We start from the raw sequence: 19,367 nt of genomic DNA, 5'->3' as shown, positions 1-19,367 counted from the left end.
AGAAAACCGACTGATTGAATGGGATACGGCGTGGTCTAGCGATAGACTAAACTAAAAAGTCATTAGTACGTATGCTGGGATCACAGTAGGTCCTCCCCCTGACCAACCGGGCCCTCATGACCAAACCAGGTTGTACAATACACAGGGGGAGGAAGCAAAAGTCTGACTTAAACCCTCGAGTTTTGCTGGTAATATGGGTGAGAGAGTTGCTCGATTCTTAACCCTGTTCTAGTCTGTCTGGCTATTGATCGAAAATAAGAGCTGGTAATGACGCTATGAGAGAGAGAGAGAGAGAGAGAGAGAGAGAGAGAGAGGGAAAGAGAGAGAGAGAGAGAGAGAGAGAGAGAGAGAGAGAGAGAGAGAATAGCTAATAGAATATAATACGAAATTTAAAAAAAGCGAAATTTCATCTTAATCTTTGCCCCACCCCCTCCCCCTATTTAACGTGCGTATACGCAACAAGTTGATCCGCTGTTTGGAGCAAACAAAATAATTTGCTTCATAAAACGAATGATTTTTTTTCAATAATAATTTTAATAACATTATAAAAAGAGTGTTAGATCTAGTTAACATTTCCTAAATGAGCTCAAACTGCATGATTTTCCAATATTAATAAAACAATGAGCCACTTGTTCATGAAAGTTCTTATGAAGTTATGACTGTTTTTAAAATGTCTAATATGTTTTCTGTTTACTTTACACTATAAGTATAAAGCCATTTCCAAATGGTTAAAAAAGCTGCTTAGAAAAATGAAAAATCATGCATCATAATTAAAAGTATACCACATACTTTTTAAAAACAAAATCTGTATGAAAAAATGTATTTTAAAAAGAATATTTTTAGACATTTATTTAGAGACGAGAAAAATGGCCCGTTGAGGAAGGGTACAACGGGCGCTAGGCTGATAGTGCTGTCTCTTTTCTCTAAACTAAAACCAACCCACCCCCCCACACACCACCCCCCACCCCCACCCCCCACCCCCACCCCCCCCCCCCCCCCCAAAAAAAAACATGTCTACCGTCCCATTCAACGAAATATAATTATATACTTTTTCCAGTGTCCGCCCCCTCCCAGAAAATTCTACACCCGCCCCCGAAAATTTCAAGTACCCCCACCCCTCTCCGGGGAGGAAAAAGTCTAAATTAAAACCACCCCCCCCACTCACCCCCCCCCCACACACACCACCCCCCACCCCCCACCCACCCCCCTCTAAAAAAACATGTCTACCGTCCCATTCAAATATAATTATATACTTTATCCAGTGTCCGCCCCCTCCCCGAAAATTCTACACCCGCCCCCGAAAATTTCAAGTACCCCCACCCCTCTCCGGGGAGGAAAAAGTCTGAAAGAAACACTGGTGTCGCGCTTAGCCACTACCCGAAGAATTGCATTGAAGAAATTGCAAGAAAACCACTTTTTAGATTAGACACATTAATTAGGCGGTAATTTTATTATAGAGTATCGATGAAGAAATTTCTTTTGAGTTGGGGAGGGGGGGGGGGGGGCTCAGACGTTCTTACGCGGGGGGTGGGGCTTCGCCCCTACCCGAAGAATTGTATGCAAGAAACTCTTCACGCAAACCATTTAGATTAGACAAAATTATTTCCTTTTTTTTTCAATGTTTACTCGATAATCAATGACGTCATATGACTGTGTGAACACTGTGTGCTTGAGATTATTTTCTACGCTATGCTAAATGTGACCGCGTCATACTTCGTTTTTCGAATTACTGTGCATGTTTTTATTTTGCTTGTGTTTTCTCTACAGCGTTCTTGTCAGATAGATAGATAGATAGATAGACAGACAGCGAAACTATTAGTATTAATAAGTTTTTTTAGCGCAATTTCCATTCTGGAGAATTGCGTTTATTAACCCGTCATTTCTGGATGGATGAATGTGTGTCCGCAGCTTTAAGTCGTATCTCCTCCTCAACGAAGCAATATCGAGGACTAGTTCCAAAGCAATTATGTTAAGCAAGTTACGAGGATGAACATAGGCCAAAAAAATTCCGGGTTTCTTTCATGGATTTCCCGGAAAAGCCAGAAAACCTTGAAAAAATGCAGTTTTTGGCCCATATCTCGGCAACCAGACCACTTAGCTACTTGAAACATGTACCAATCGATTCCTGCCATAATTTAGAACAATATTGCCGAAGAAAGTTTTCAAAAATATCCTTTCGTTCGGTCACAAATTTTTTTTTAAATTAATTAATATTTGGACCGAATTAGTAGGCATTTTTATCCAACCACACCACACGCGTCATCAAGTTCAATAGCTGCGCCATCACGTTCAATGGCTGCGTCATCACGTTCAGTAGGTAGGCGCGCAATGGTTTTTAGTCATGTAACTCTATTGTAAATAAAACATGTAAAATACTGAATTTTTTTTTTAATAAAAAACGTTTTAATAACTAATTAACTAACCAATGGTTTTACTAACCCCGCTCTTGATTTACGCTACAACAGAGCTATTTTTAGATAACATAAGGAAATTGCACTAAAATTGTCACTAGACTTTTTAATTACCTTGTTTATATATTAACAATGAAATAAATGTTTTATTACATTTCAATTAATTGGATATTAAAAAATTAAGTGCGCTTTCACAACATAAGATATATCTATTTTTATAAAAAATAATTGTCAAGACTATATTTATTATGTTTGCTCAAACATGTTTTGATGCTGTGTGTTTGATACATTGCACTTAAATTGTAAATCAATTTTGAATTAAAAGAATAATTTTTACTTGTGCATAAAACTGTTAATTTTTTATAAATGAAAGGGTATTTAAACGAATGATTTTTTTTTTTTTTTTTATTTATTTATTTATTTATTTTTTTTTTATTTAAACGAATGATGTAACCTAAAAACAAATGTTTACGATTGTTACAATATTATTGTATCTTGATGTTTCTTGATTATTGAATATATTTTACCCGAAGTATCTTATTGTCTTTGTTTGAAATGTCAAAACTCTTGTCAAATTGTCTTATAATCTAAGGAAATTTTATATTATGTTTAATATATTATCAAGTATATTGCCACAATTGTAGCAAGTTAAACTATGTGGGTAGAAGGTAATTGGCATTTTCCAGTGGGTTTTATGCTAGGGTTGCCATGCTTGTCTCCCTTGTTAAGGCTTAGCATTGTCACCTCCCTTGCTGTTCAGAATCAGTGACTGTAATAGTACTAGTAGTAGCGGAGTAGCGTTTTCTTTCATTGGCCGGAGAAGGTTTGGCTGATCTAGCTCTGCAATAGAAGAGAGCTGTTGACTTTTAATTTAGTGCGTAGAGTGAGCTTAAAAAAAATGGAGTGTTAAACCTCATCGATGTTGGTCGTTCGTTGGTTGGGCGTTGTGATAGGGTGTGTTGGTCGGTAATTCCACTTTACATAGTGGACAACATGGGTTCCTTTATGTATGTATTGCACTACAGGGGTCACTTTATGTAGTGGACATCATGGGTCACTTTATCTATTGCACTACAGGGGTCACTTTATGTAGTGGGACAACAGGGGTCTCCTTATGTAGTGGTCAACATGGGTCACTTAATATAGTGGTCAACAGGGGTCACTTTATGTAGTGGACAACATGGGTCACTTTATGTAGTTGACAACAGGGTCACTTTATGTAGAGGTCAACAGGGTCACTTTATGTAGTAGACAACAGGGGTCACTTGACATCAAAGGTAACTGTATTTGTTGGAAAACAATGGTGACATTATGTGATGAATATGACGGTAAACTATTAAAGAGAAAGTTACTACCTGTACTTCTACCAGCCCTAACTGAATAATTCGCTGGAAAACAAATTCATTAAGTATTTAACGGACAGCGAAAACAACTTCATGACAACTCGCGAATGTTGACTTTGCGGTGATTAACTCTAAAAATAGCTGTCAAATTGGACTGTATTTTGTGTGGACCGGAGACTGTAATTGCAGGTAAAACAAAGAACTGGATCACAACTGTGGTGGTTGTTGTCGTCAACTGTGGTGGTTGTTGTCGTCAATCCGTTTGCCCCGGTGGAGGCAATAACATCAGAGTCTGATGAAAGAGTTAATCTAAGCTAATCTCGTCATGACGTCACGAAGTTAAAGTGTGGGGGCGGGGGTGTGGGAGAGGGAGTAATGACAAGTTTTTATTTGTAGATAGTGACCAGTCTATATGTGTATGTATGTAGTTACCAGTCTATGTGTATGCATGTTGTGGCCAGTCTATGTGTGTATGTATGTAGTGACCAGTCTATATTTCTATGTATGTAGTGGCCAGTCTAGTTTTATATGTATACGAGCCGACCCGCGGCATATCATACGCCGCTATTTAGTTGTTGTTTTTTTCTACTTTTCAGTAATCCATAATTTGTGAATTCGACAGTACCAACGCTGCCACTGAAAATATATCTTTAAAACACTATTAGTAGCTCGTCAAGGACGATAACCCCCCTCCTCCCCCCCTCCGTTAAAGTAAACTCCACTTAGTTCCCCCCCCCCCCCCTCCCCCTACGTTTGAAATCGTTTCAAACTAAATTATCTGACCCTAATAGTCGTAACTAAACCCGGCTCTGCTTGTAAATAATTAGCGTGAACTACAGCTCACCAGACCATGTAGGGGTGGGGGTGGTAGGGAGCGCGCTTACAGCTTTACAGCTTGTTTTCTAGCGTCTCCCAGAAGAGAATTATATATATAGATAGATAGTGACCAGTCAATTTTTTTATGTATGTAGTGACTAGTTTTTATTTAGTGACAAGTCCATTTGATGTAACAACAAATGTAACGTCAATGCCATATTCTAGTATGGTGATATGGAGGTATCAAAGTGTAAAGAATAATTAATATTATAAATCTCAAAGACTAAGCTAAAACAGTATGACGTTTCGGCATTAGGTCTTCATTAGAAAGTAACTACTGCTACTATTAGATAAGATATTGAATTATCTTCTCTTGTACATTTTCTCTTGCCAGTAAAGGATTATCCCTTAATGGCCTTTTAGTTTGTCCTTTAAAGAAATCCGAATTCTTAAAGTAGAATCATTCTTTTAGAACGTACAAAAACAAAACATCAGTCCTAATTGATTTAAGTACAAGGTTATGACGTCACCATTGTAGCTAATGAGTTTAATTAATGAGGCGGTGTTTAACTCAGGATCTTTAATTGGATTATATGATCTCAGATTTTTCTCGCTTCCTCCTTGAAGCTATAAATAGCGACAAAAGTGTGTTTGGCCTAGATTTGTCTTGTACTAAAGGGAGATCAATCTATTGTGGTGTGTTCACATTACATGGACACACCTATTCCAATCAACACATTGAGACGTGTGTCTGTTTATTTGGCTCGTTGAGTCACGGGTAAATAAAAATGTAAACAGAACCGTTATAGTCGCAAAAATGTTGATTATCAGTTACCAATCAAAATGGAACCTACGTTTACATGTAGTCTATGATAAAATAAGTAAAGTAAATCCCGCTAAGCCTATGGCTCTACATAAATAACTTGTCGACCAACACCATTTAAAACTACACCAATTAAAACTACACTACATAAAACTGCACCACAAAAAACTACACCTCTTACTACTGCACTACTTAAAACTAGACCACTTTAAACTACACCAGTTAAAACTACACCACATAAAACTACACCACAAAAAACTACACCACTTAAAAACTACACCACTTTAAACTACACCACTTAAAAGTAGACCACTTTAAATTTCATCACTTAAAATTACACCACTTTAAATTAGACCACTTAAAACTAGAACAATTAAAAACTACACCACTAATTACTGCACCACTTAAAGCTACACCACTTTGAACTACACCACTAATTATACAAATTAAACTCCCACCACCAGTCTTGGTCTGAGACCTACCAATCAGATTGTCTGTTCTCTGTTGTTATATTTTCCTCTACTTCTCCTAATTATACTAGTTTGGTTTAATGTCTCAATGGCTCCAGTTAATATTATTAGTTGTCTCCCTTGGACAAAGTGACTAGAAAAATGCGCATCGGATAATTTGAATATTTTTTTTTTCAGACCGATAATGCACGGGCATTAGCAAAGAATGACTAGCGGAAAAAATGTACCTTAATAAAACACTTTCCACTAAATATGAACAAATGAAACTATTAGTTTAGTGGGTTTGTATCTGCTAATTTTTCTCTTCGAGGAATTTTCAAATACGCATTTTTTTTACTGCGCAACATGAGGTTGCGGCAGCAAAAATTATTTGAGATGTGTGATTGCTTATTTATTAAAATATAAAAAAACCGTTCACATTTTACGTGAATGTATTTTTATTTTGGAGATGTGAGGCATAAAAAAAATTGAAATTTTACAATGTCAAGGAAACATAAAAACATCTGAAGGACGTGTCTGGAAATGGAGATAATTGGTAATAATTAAGGGTCAGGGAAGGAAAGGGGGTGGGGGTGGTGGCTAGCATTGTGTTTTCCCCACACAAAAAAAAAACACCTAAAACAAACAGCAACAAGTAGTATTAGATATTGTTATGTCTCCATAAAAGAACTGGATTTTTTTTCAAGCAATGTTGTAAAAACGTTTTCTGTGTTATGTATAACTGTATGTATGCATATGTGTCTTTATGTATGTATGTGTATAAGAGTACGAAAAGGCTGCATATACTCATATTATGAGTTTTTGTGTATGTTTTCCATATTAGCTTTTTCTGCATTTAATCAGGGTTTTTTTTTCGTATTTGTCAGCAACATGTGTCCGTCTGATCAATAATGGCTCACGTCGGCAAGACACCCCCCCTCCCCCCGACCCTGATTATTTATTCCTCTTGAATGAAAAAAATGTTTCATTGAAACGTCGCGACACCAAGATGAAATGAAAGCTGACAATAAGCCAGATGTAGGCTCGAGTGTGGCTTGGCTATAGGGATTGTGTGGGTTAGCTGCAGCCATTGTGTGGGTTAGCTGCAGCCATTGTGTGGGTTAGCTGCAGTCATTGTGTGGGTTAGCTGCAGCCATTGTGTGGGTTAGCTGCAGCCATTGTGTGGGTTAGCTGCAGCCATTGTGTGGGTTAGCTGCAGCCATTGTGTGGGTTCGCTGCAGCCATTGTGTGGGTTAGCTACAGATATTGTGTGGGTTAGCTGCAGCCATTGTGTGGGTTAGCTACAGACATTGTGTGGGTTAGCTGCAGCCATTGTGTGGGTTAGCTGCAGCCATTGTGTGGGTGTTAGCTGCAGACATTGTGTGGGTTAGCTGCAGCCATTGTGTGGGTGTTAGCTGCAACCTATGTGTGGGTTAGCTGCAGCCATTGTGTGGGTTAGCTGCAGCCATTGTGTGGGTTAGCTGCAGCCACTGTGTGGGTTAGCTGCAGCCATTGTGTGGGTGTTAGCTGCAGCCATTGTGTGGGTGTTAGCTGCAGCCATTGTGTGGGTTAGCTGCAGCCATTGTGTGGGTTAGCTGCAGCCATTGTGTGGGTTAGCTGCAGCCATTGTGTGGGTTAGCTGCAGCCATTGTGTGGGTTAGCTGCAGCCATTGTGTGGGTTAGCTGCAGCCATTGTGTGGGTTAGCTGCAGCCATTGTGTGGGTTAGCTGCAGCCACTGTGTGGGTTAGTTAGATCTAGCTGCAGCCATTGTGTGGCTTAGCTGCAGCCATTGTGTGGGTTAGCTGCAGCCATTGTGTGGGTTAGCTGCAGCCATTGTGTGGGTTAGCTGCAGCCATTGTGTGGGTTAGCTGCAGCCATTGTGTGGGTTAGCTGCAGCCATTGTGTGGGTTAGCTGCAGCCATTGTGTGGGTTAGCTGCAGGCATTGTGTGGGTTAGCTGCAGCCATTGTGTGGGTTAGCTGCAGCCATTGTGTGGGTTAGCTGCAGCCACTGTGTGGGTTAGCTGCAGGCATTGTGTGGGTTAGCTGCAACCATTGTGTGGGTTAGCTGCAGCCATTGTGTGGGTTAGCTGCAGCCATTGTGTGGGTTAGCTGCAGCCATTGTGTGGGTTAGCTGCAGCCATTGTGTGGGTTAGTTAGATCTAGCTACAGCCATTGTGTGGGTTAGCTGCAGCCATTGTGTGGGTTAGCTGCAGCCATTGTGTGGGTTAGCTGCAGCCATTGTGTGGGTGTTAGCTGCAGCCATTGTGTGGATTAGTTGCAGCCATTGTGTAGGTTAGCTGCAGCCATTGTATTTGTTAGTTAGATCTAGCTGCAGGGATTGTGTGGGATAGTTAGACCATACTGTAGGCCAGACGTTTTATATAGGATAGTAAAGAACAGCGAAATTTTTCACAAGAAGATAAAAAACAAAATCAACACTAAAAATAAAGCAGTCAGTCTTCACACTTACAATGTGTTACTAATAAGATTTCGGACTGTTTATTCTATTGTTTGTTAGCAGCTAAACATTTCTCACAACTGAAGGTCAAGTACTGTACAAAACAAGTCCAGTGAGGGCTTTTGATTCCACAACCCGCACGTAGAAGGCGTTCGTAACTCGAAACAAATGTACCGTTACGCTTTCTGATTGTAATGCGATGTCGACGCCATCTAAAATAATCTCCAACCTTGACCACTGCATGATGTTAAAACACAAAGTATCGACGATGCATACACGCCACACGGCTTAATACCGTGGTGATTATCGGTGATTAGTGCGATAATTCGCACAGCATCAGCACGGGAGGCAACTTAGTTAATACCGGTATTACGTGTAAGGATGTCCGAGTTGTTGTTCCTGGTTGTTGAAGCCTAGCCTGCCGGCTTAGATTAACATCACGCGTCAGTGCCGTGGGCTCACTTTGTTCTTGTGCGTCAACTCTGTTTACTGAGTTACTGCATGGTCGGCAACAAAGTGGTCTAGCACTAGGGTAGATGAGCTAATGTGTGTATGTATAACTGTGTCGAATGCTCGAAGGCATATATGCGTATCTGTGTCTATATCTAGTTATGTGTTTGATCGAAGTTGCAATGTTTAAGTATTTGATTTGAAACTTAATTAAAGTTTGTGGTTGCACTACATTACTATGTAGCCTACCTTGTGCTGCCTTTTGTAAGGCTTAAAATAAATTTTAATAATAATTACAACTTTGACAGAATACACAAATTACAAACATTTTAAAAATTGGTATAAATTTGGTGAATTGTGGTTAAAAAAATATTTTGTAGCCTTTGAATTTACTTTGTCGTTGGTTTGAAGCAGTAATGTAGCGGATTCCTTTATTGATACTTAGATAAACATTTTGGTAAATTAAACCCATGGGACTCCGGCTAGTTGTTTATTGGGTAACGCCGCCAGTATTAAAAAGCCCGATGGCGGCTCTCTCGTACGTTCGCACACGACGTCATCACATCCGGGTTGCTGGGGCAGGCGGGCGGTATAAAGAGGCGTTGTCCCCACGTCAACGCCAACATAGCCCGTCACCGCCGCGCTAAACTCCAGATCCAATCTCTAGCACTATGGCCTCCGAGGTAAATAGATCAAATATTCAAAAAAAAAATTGTATTGTTGAACTATAAAGAAAAATATTGGCTCGAATTTTTTGTGTTATATTTACAATCTAATTATGTCTATTGTTGTGCAAAAGTTTAACTTATTTAGTAAGTTTTGATTTTTAATTTTCCCGGCGCATTTTGAGCATCATTTAGGACTTGAAGATTATCTCTACCATTTCATTCTCAGCTTGTATTATTTGCTTTAGCTCTACTTAGTCTTCATATTTTAGAAAAGTTCCATGTAAACGTAAATGACGGCATCCCCCCCTCCCCCTCATAACTTAACAATCAGTTCTGCTACAACTGTTTATTGTCTCCTCTATTTCAGGTAGTACCAAAAGACTACAAAACCATGGCCGCCCTTTCGAAAGCCATTTCAAAAAACGTCCTGTTCTCACACCTGGACGATAACGAAAGAAGGTAAGATGCATTTCATTAACCTACATCATTAATTAGGTTTCTATTGTAAAACACATGGAAACATTTACATGTCAAGTTTGAAATGTGTCCAGGGTAGTTTTCCTTTACGTCCCTGTCACCTGATGCCCGTATTATCTGCCTTCTTCCCGGTGCCCGTAATATCTGCCCTCTTATCAATGCCCATGATATCTGCCCTCTTCCTAATACCCATACCATCTGCCCTCTCTGCCCATACCATTAGTGCCTGTAACATCTGCCCTGTTCCTAGTGCCCATAACATGTGCCATATCATTAGCGCCCATACAATCTGCCCTCTCACAGTGCCCTTAACATCTGCCTTCTTCCTAGTATCCCAAACATCTGCCTCCTCATTCTCTCATTACTGCCAATAACACCGCCCCGTTTTTCCTCCTTAAGCTGATTACACCTTAGGCTGACAGTGAGACGGCTTAAGTCCGACCCCCGGGGACTTGTTACAAGTGGGGGGTGTCGCCTATAGCCCAGCACTTTTATACAGTAAACATCTAAAAAAAACATTAAATTGTTTACATAGCGGCGTGGTCAGAGTGGTACGACCATATCCAACTTGAAACCATTTGCAATACCGTGGTGCCTTTTTTCGAAACTTTTATTGATACATTTAGAAAACCATAAGAAACAACGATAGTTATTAATAAACCCAATCAATGAGGTTTAAAGATGGCGACCATCCCCAGTTCACGTCATATACCAGTTGGTCAATCAAGGTGCCCAGAAAATGGAAAATGACCAGTGACTTTTTTTCCTGATTCTATCGAGTCGTTGCAGCTTTCGAAGTTTGACACATCTAAGCCATTTTTTAAAATAATCGTACAACATCTGCTCAAACGTGGAGTAGAGGAATTCCAATATAGTCAGCCAGCGAATCTCTAGTGGGAAGGCGTGGCCTAGCGGTAGAGCGCTATACTGCTAGCTTGGAAATCGCAAGTTCGAATCCGCTTTTCAGTCACTAGTAAAACGTCCCATCTCGATGGACTTACCCAGTGCTTCGTCAGGTTCGAAAAAGGAACTTTCCATTTTTTTACTTACCCAGTGCTTCGTCAGGTTCGATAAAGGAACTTTCCATTTTTTTTTACTTATTGCCAGCGCATCTCTTAGCCCTGGGTCCAGCATTCGGGTAGGGTATCAGAACAGCGCTAGTCACAGTGTAGAAATATTAGCTTTTTGAAATCGTTGATGTTACAGCTTACCAAATGACCGTCTCTATCATCACTATATGAAATGATGTCCACGTTACTATAATTTTTTTTGGTGTTAAATAAATAAATAAATAAATAAATTGGCCAGTTCGAACCCGTTTTGTCTTGAATGGACAACAAGCAGTAAGCAGTAACTGGTGGACTACTGATAAGGTAGAGGCCGATTAGGGTTGTTCACCATGCAAGAAATTTGACGCTTTTTTTGTACTATCCGAGTTTTAAAAATACTTTACATTTTTATACATTTTGAAACATTTAAGCTAGTAAATAAAATATGTACCCTACACATCTTTCTAATAACAAGCGCACGGAAACAAGTAAAAAAAAAAGATAAGCGAGACATCTTTTAAAATATAATTTAGTTTTAGTTATCACCCAAATGCTTTTTATAAGGGATGTTATAAAAAGAAAAACAACAACAACCAAACTACTGGAATCACAACATACTACTCTAGTAGATACTAATCTGTCCTTTACTTTCGTCTATCTTATCCATATCGTCCAATAACACAACTCTGACATAACCCTACTGATCGCAAACACTAGTTATTTCCCATTTTCATCTTTAAAAAAATATATCTTCTTTTCAATACCTCCCATATTTTCTTCATTGCTTCCCATATTTTCTTCAAGACCTCCCATATTTTCTTCAAGGCCTTTCATATTTTCTTCAAGGCCTCCCATATTTTCTTCAAGACCTCCATATTTTCTTCATTGTCTCCCATATTTTCTTCATCGCCTCCCATATTTTCGTCAAGACCTCCCATATTTTCTTCAAGACCTCCCATCTTTTCTTCATTGCTTCCCATATTTTCTTCAAGGCCTCCCATATTTTCTTCAAGACCTCCCATATTTTCTTCAAGACCTCCCATATTTTCTTCAAGACCTCCCATATTTTCTTCAAGACCTCCCATATTTTCTTCATTGCTTCCCATATTTTCTTCAAGGCCTCCCATATTTTCTTCAAGGCCTCCCATATTTTCTTCAAGGCCTCCCATATTTTCTTCAAGACCTCCCATATTTTCTTCAAGACCTCCCATATTTTCTTCAAGACCTCCCATATTTTCTTCAAGACCTCCCATATTTTCTTCATTGCTTCCCATATTTTCTTCAAGGCCTCCCATATTTTCTTCAAGGCCTCCCATATTTTCTTCAAGGCCTCCCATATTTTCTTCAAGACCTCCCATATTTTCTTCAAGGCCTCCCATCTTTTCTTTATTGCCTCCCATCGGTTGAAGCTTCCCTTCATACTTTTTGTTTTTCCCAACCCCCATCGCTTCATCTTGTTACAAAATCAATATTTAATTATTGTCTAAAACATCTCAATAAAGAATATAATTTTACAAGATTCACATAACCAGAACAAAAAAAAAAAGATTCTTAAAAATTCTTCAGATAAAAATTTGAAATATTTAAAAAATGTAACGGTCTGACTTCCGGCTTGGCCTGCTGTAACCGGAAGCCGGTTGTGAAACATGTTGACACGCCGGCAACGTTTGATCAACCCGGCATGCCTTTGCATAAGGTTTAACGTGTGGTGAGCCACGCCGTGTGGTGAGCCGCATGCTGATGCTGTGGTGGCCACGGCCCTCCTCAGATTTGTCTTCATCTCCCCTTCATATTTTGTGTGTACCCGAAACCTCGCCCATCCCCCCTCGGCCTTGAAGCATCCCCCCTCCCCTTTGTTGTGAAACCTTCCTCTCACGTCCTTGAAGCACCCCCTCCCCCCTGTTTTTGAAACCTTCCCTCACGGCAATGAAGCACCAGCCCCCTCCCGCCCCTCCCACCACTGCTAATTAAGGGCTATCTTGTAATGGATTTTAACAAAGCTTAAATTTCTGTCTTACGAGGCTCGGGTATAATATATTATGTTCGATTTAGACATGCATTCGATGTAAAAAAAAAATATTTAATAAACGCTAATTGCAAGCCAAAATATACTTTGAATATATAATAAGTCATTTTCTAGATTTACTTGTTTGTTCAAATTTTCCCAGACTTTGTTTCATTGAAATTACGAGAAAGACGTACTTATTTTTATTTAAATACTTTAATTAGTTAATGGTACTGGAATGTGTATATATATTGTTACGCACCCCCTTCTCTAATCCTTTCGAACTAGTCAGGGGATCGTAAACAAGAAGAAGAAAAATAAAAATAAATAAATGCCAACTTCAGTAATCTCGATTTATTCGCCACAAAATACAACATCTAACATTAACCCGCCACCACATGGAACACAATAGGAAAAATACACAACTATCTACAACAACTAAAGTACTTAGTATGACTACCCTACTTGTCCCTAACCGTCTAGCCTAGCCTAAGTCTAAAACATGTCGTGGCTTTCCACTAGCTCACAGAGACGACCCCATGTCTGTCTCCCCTAAACCTAGCTATCCGAGACGTCCGTCCGTCTCCGTGTGTGTGTCCCGAGTGTCCAGTCGAGAGTGTCTGTCGAGAGTGTGTGCCCCTAGTCTCCGGTCTACCCTCCTAAAGTACTCAAGTCGTCCCTCGCTAGTGTGGGAACCTTGTTAATCGAGCCTGACCCTAAGGTCAGGTCAGGTCAGGACATGACCGTCCATCTCGGCCCTGTGCGAACTGGAAGGTTTTCCCAGCCGTAAAACACGGACCGTCACTAGCCTAGATCAAGCATCAACGGTCAGCCCGTGGTGTCACCTGGTAATTTATGGGCTGTTGGCCACGTTAATAGCCGAGTCCCCCAAGTCTCCAAGTCTGCCACGCCCACAGCGTAATCTAATCCGGTGTGGCCATCAAAACCCCCAGACTCTCACGGCCTATGCTGACCAGTGCATTAACATGCCTAAGCATTTCATTTTAATTACCTGGCCCTCCTCGATGGGACCAAACCCAGGTAAAGTTCACTTGGGGTCGTAACACCCCCACCCTTCAAGAAATTAATTCGCCACCACATGGTGAATTAATTGAACATCTCTTACTAGACAACCATACCAATCTCACAATTCCTCAAAAGTTCCAGAATAAACCTAAATGGGACTAAATCCATTTAACATAATCATTACTAAAAAGATAAGAAACGTGGATGATTTAGTCACAATAACAAGTTTGACTAAATACCCCAAACACAATGTCATCAAACATAGACATCAAAGTAAATAAAACAGCAAATCTGCAACACATGTGTCACTGTCGCCAATAATGCTAAGATTGAAAACCAACAGTCTTCGTTTTACTGATAGTTACGTCATCAGTCAACAAAACTTGTCAATACAATTAAAAACTGTCACGAATTCAACAGCATGTAAAACATCAATAACAAATTTTTTTTTCAAACAAGGCATGTATAAGGGTACATTCTTTAAGCCTGAAAACAGTTCATTTTGATTAGAACACTTGCATCCTGGGAAAACATGAAACAGTCAATATAGGAAACAGTTCTATAACAGGCTTGAAACTCAAAGGTACACATTGTCCTTATGTTTCCGTCTTGCGGGTCATCATGAGTTCGTAAATATAAATCTTTAGCCGAACTTTATAACGTCGCAGCACAATTTTAGTGACGGAGATATTATCCGCCCACAACAAATACACCGAGCCGCACAAAGAGAGGTCGATTTCACGCCCCGTCTCTGTGAAAGTGAGGTGATATGCGCTCACATGTACACATTCTCGGTTGACGGGAGAAGTGTGACCCGCTGAGGTCACATTACCGATCTTCCCCGGGTCGGTCAAAGAACAATAAATCAGCTCCGAGATAAGGGGAGGGAAGCCTGAGTTAGGCTCAACTCCAAAACAAGAGGTAATGACTTGGCTCGTCGCCGACGCGGACAAAAGATTCACCGTCTCCTCGATCTCTGGATGTAAAACACCATCCACGTGACCTCCAGGTGAGGTCATGGCCTCCAGGTTGCTGGACTTGGTCGGGGAGAAATCAAATACTGCTGGGATCATGGGAGGACAGCCCGTGTTAGGCTCACCTCCAAGACAATGGGTAACAATTTCGTCTGTTACCGAGGCTGGCAAAAGATTCGTTGACTCGTCTATCTCTGGATGTAGAACACCATCCACGTGACCTCCAGGTGAGGTCATGGCCTCCAGGTTGCTGGACTTGGTCGGGGAGAAATCAAACACTGCTGTGATAATGGGAGGACAGCCCGTGTTAGGCTCACCTCCAAGACAATGGGTAACAATTTCGTCTGTTACCGAGGCTGGCAGAAGATTCGTTGACTCGTCTAACTGAAGGTGTAGGTCACCATTCACATGACCTCCAGTTAAGGTCATGACGCCTTCAAGACCACAAGTGGTAAGGTCTGGATCAGATGCAGTTACTGGTTCAGGTTCAGACGAGGACAGCCTGTTCTCATGGGTATTCACTCTCTCGGTGGTTACCGTGATTTCAGCGGTGGTTGTAACCACTGGTTCTGACATTGACTGCCCCTTTTCATGACTGGCCAATATCAGAGTGTTCGCCGTGGTATCATCGGTGGTTATATCCACTGGGTCAGATATTGACAGCCCCTTTTCATGACTGGTCAACATCAGAGTGGTTGCCGTTATTTTATCTAAACCAATAACTTGCTGACTGCCTTCAGTACTTGTCGGCACACAACTCTCGACTCGTAAGCTATCAGCACGTTTTGACGTTTGTGCTGGTTCTGCTAGGTTAGAGTCGACTTCAGGGACTGAGCCAAAGCTAGTGGCAGCCTTAGTCTGAGACTGACAAAACTCACTACCAACTCTATCAGACAACAAACTATCTTCATCTCTATACCGATCCTCGGAAACTACTACACTGGCCTGAGAGAAAACAGAGACAGATTCTGGAAAGTCAAACAATCCACTAAGATGCGCCTCCTCCCATAGCCTAAGTAAATCCCGTTCCCTCCTGATCTCTAATAGTTTAACTTCATGCCCGAACAGTTTCTCTAAACTTTTAATGTTAATTTCCTTCCAAGATTCTGACATGAATATATCCCTCCTGATCTCTAACAACTTATCCTCTTTTTCTCTCGCGATCTCTAACAACTTCACTTGAAACTTTCTCTCAATTTCTTCAACCCTAATACGCCCGATCTCATAATATTCTATCGAGTCTAGACACTCCTCCTCTAATCTACCTGTATTCACCAACTCAACACAAATATGATCTCGTAGAACTCTATCTCTATCCGAGACATCAACCTCTAGTCCTAGCTGCTCAACTAGACACAACAACTCTAAGCGACAAAACCTGTCTAAAACTTCTAGAGTTGGACACTCAATAAAACTCATTACGTCCATGATTCACACTTACGGAACTTATCCAGCTAAATGGTGGCGGTTAACTACTAAAAAATGTGGCTCACAACAAAAACTTTAACTTAAACATTAAAAGTAGGGCTATCACCTTTGACACTTGAAACAGGTAGACACCAGCTATACTGGGCCAACCAAACTAAGATATCCAGCTACACTGGATCACAAACGATTCACTCACGTATACTGGGAATTGACCCTCCAGCTATACTGAGCAAACCAAATAAAAATTACGAATTTATTCACGTACCTGGGAATGACCCTCCAGCTGTACTGAATAAACCCGAACACTCCAGTTCCACTGGACCACACAAAAAACATTCAAGTATACTGGGCATTAATCCCTCCAGCTATACTGAATAAAAATAAAAATTCCAGCTCTACTGGACCAACATAAAAATCAAGCAAAATAAACTCAGTGTCAATACAAAGGTGATAAGCTCGCTACTTACTCAATGTTTGGAAAACTCTCCTGATTCCGTGAACAACTTTACTCTCACTACTCATAAAACTTAAAACTAAAACCCTAGCTCGTGAGCCCCCAACTGAACATGGCATCAAAAGAAACTATTCAACTCGTTGTCTGTCCTATCCCGGACTCTAGCCGCCAATTGTTACGCAATCGGAAACAAGAAGAAGAAAAATAAAAATAAATAAATGCCAACTTCAGTAATCTCGATTTATTCGCCACAAAATACAACATCTAACATTAACCCGCCACCACATGGAACACAATAGGAAAAATACACAACTATCTACAACAACTAAAGTACTTAGTATGACTACCCTACTTGTCCCTAACCGTCTAGCCTAGCCTAAGTCTAAAACATGTCGTGGCTTTCCACTAGCTCACAGAGACGACCCCATGTCTGTCTCCCCTAAACCTAGCTATCCGAGACGTCCGTCCGTCTCCGTGTGTGTGTCCCGAGTGTCCAGTCGAGAGTGTCTGTCGAGAGTGTGTGCCCCTAGTCTCCGGTCTACCCTCCTAAAGTACTCAAGTCGTCCCTCGCTAGTGTGGGAACCTTGTTAATCGAGCCTGACCCTAAGGTCAGGTCAGGTCAGGACATGACCGTCCATCTCGGCCCTGTGCGAACTGGAAGGTTTTCCCAGCCGTAAAACACGGACCGTCACTAGCCTAGATCAAGCATCAACGGTCAGCCCGTGGTGTCACCTGGTAATTTATGGGCTGTTGGCCACGTTAATAGCCGAGTCCCCCAAGTCTCCAAGTCTGCCACGCCCACAGCGTAATCTAATCCGGTGTGGCCATCAAAACCCCCAGACTCTCACGGCCTATGCTGACCAGTGCATTAACATGCCTAAGCATTTCATTTTAATTACCTGGCCCTCCTCGATGGGACCAAACCCAGGTAAAGTTCACTTGGGGTCGTAACAATATATATATATATATATATATATATATATATATATATATATATATATATATATATATATATATATATATATATATATATATATATATATATACAGAGGCGTATCCAGGTTTTCGTTGTAGGGGGAGCGAAACGAACAAAAAAAGGCGCCGAATTTTTAACACGTTCTATATATATATATATATATATATATATATATATATATATATATATATATATATATATATATATATATATATATATATATATATATATATATATATATAGTATTACTAGCTGTATGTCATTACTTCGCTATGATGTAAAATAAATCGAAAGTAGCACTCTGAAGAAATAAGAAAAAACACACAATGTAGGCCGACAAAACAAAAATTGTATCAAAATAAACAAAAAATAATATATAAATATATTCACACACTACAACCAAATACAATGAACGTACCACAATCTGTTTTGTAATTCTTGTAAAAAAAAAATTTCTTACATAATAATTACTAGGAAATTATTAAGACAAGTGAAATAGGGGAAATAATCACTCTCTTACTATAAATATGTATATATCTACACATTTAATTATAAATGTCACAACAAATAAATAATTACTTTAGAATATAATGAAATTGCTTAACACTATTCGCGTTTACAAAATATTTTTGTCTATAATCAAAATTTAATATATCGTCATCATAAATACTAAAGTATTACAGCATAATAAAAGTTTTTTAAATTCAGAGTTGGTATAAAACCACGCTTTTCATTATAGTAGAAAAACATTCGGAATAACATCCTACATTCAACTAAAAATTGGTCTTTTAGTTCAGATCATACATTTTTAATTAACTACTGCTTCTTTGTGTACTTTAAAGATCATTTTTTAACATAGTGATAGGTATGGTTAGATCACTGTATTGATCACACACCTTTTTACTGGTTATTGCAAAAACAATATTCACAGAGTTTTCGTTTAAAAGCTAATTTTCTGGCGGCATGGTACGTTGGTACATCATTACGCGTTTTTCTACATGTACTTAACAGATCAGTTCGGGGTAGGTTGGGGGGGGGGGGTTCAACTTCATTCACCACTGTCCGTTCACTTAAGGTCAATTATCCAACCCAGCGTATACCTAAGTGTAACATTAATGTCGCTCTACACCAACTCAGAGTGAACATAGCGTCAGTTTTTAGATGACTGTTCTAAACATACATATATATTACACAAATATATATTACACAAATATATATTACAGAAATAGATTTAAATAAGTAGCAGTGGTATTATGACAATATGTTTTTACAGAAGGGTCCATGGGAGAGGGGGGAGGGTTGTAATTGTTTCATATAATTTGTAATCGTAATTACTATCGCCCAAACTGTAAGAATACTACTACTTCATCGTGATGATGTTGTTGACCTTGTCAAAATGTCCCAACCACTACGCAGTTTGCTCAAAAGTAAATTTAAATAGAGGTGCCACATCAGTTGTATTTGTTTCTGTATTGTAATTTTTTTTAAATTAATCACACGATTCAAACTGTATATATAAAGTAATTATGTGTGAAATTTTATGTATAACATTTTCTAA

At 39.7% G+C, this 19,367-nt stretch overlaps 1 protein-coding gene across 5 annotated transcripts in view; it reads left to right on the top strand.

Moving 5' to 3' along the window:
• The window catches only part of LOC131940515 (cAMP-dependent protein kinase regulatory subunit), a 197,467-nt gene that overhangs the window by 161,393 nt on the left and 16,707 nt on the right, over nucleotides 1-19,367 (top strand). For all 5 annotated transcript variants that reach the window (XM_059299177.1, XM_059299178.1, XM_059299181.1 and 2 more), the window contains exon 3: nucleotides 9,788-9,879. In XM_059299177.1, the coding sequence (XP_059155160.1) occupies nucleotides 9,788-9,879 (92 nt within the window). The remainder of the gene's footprint in view (nucleotides 1-9,787; nucleotides 9,880-19,367) is intronic.

Source organism: Physella acuta, unplaced genomic scaffold (assembly GCF_028476545.2).
Source record: "Physella acuta isolate Inbredline_101_S28 unplaced genomic scaffold, ASM2847654v3 ptg000320l, whole genome shotgun sequence".
Lineage (NCBI taxonomy): Eukaryota > Metazoa > Mollusca > Gastropoda > Physidae > Physella > Physella acuta.
The sequence above is the reverse complement of the archived record's forward strand: the minus strand, read 5'-3'. Positions and strand labels throughout refer to the sequence as shown.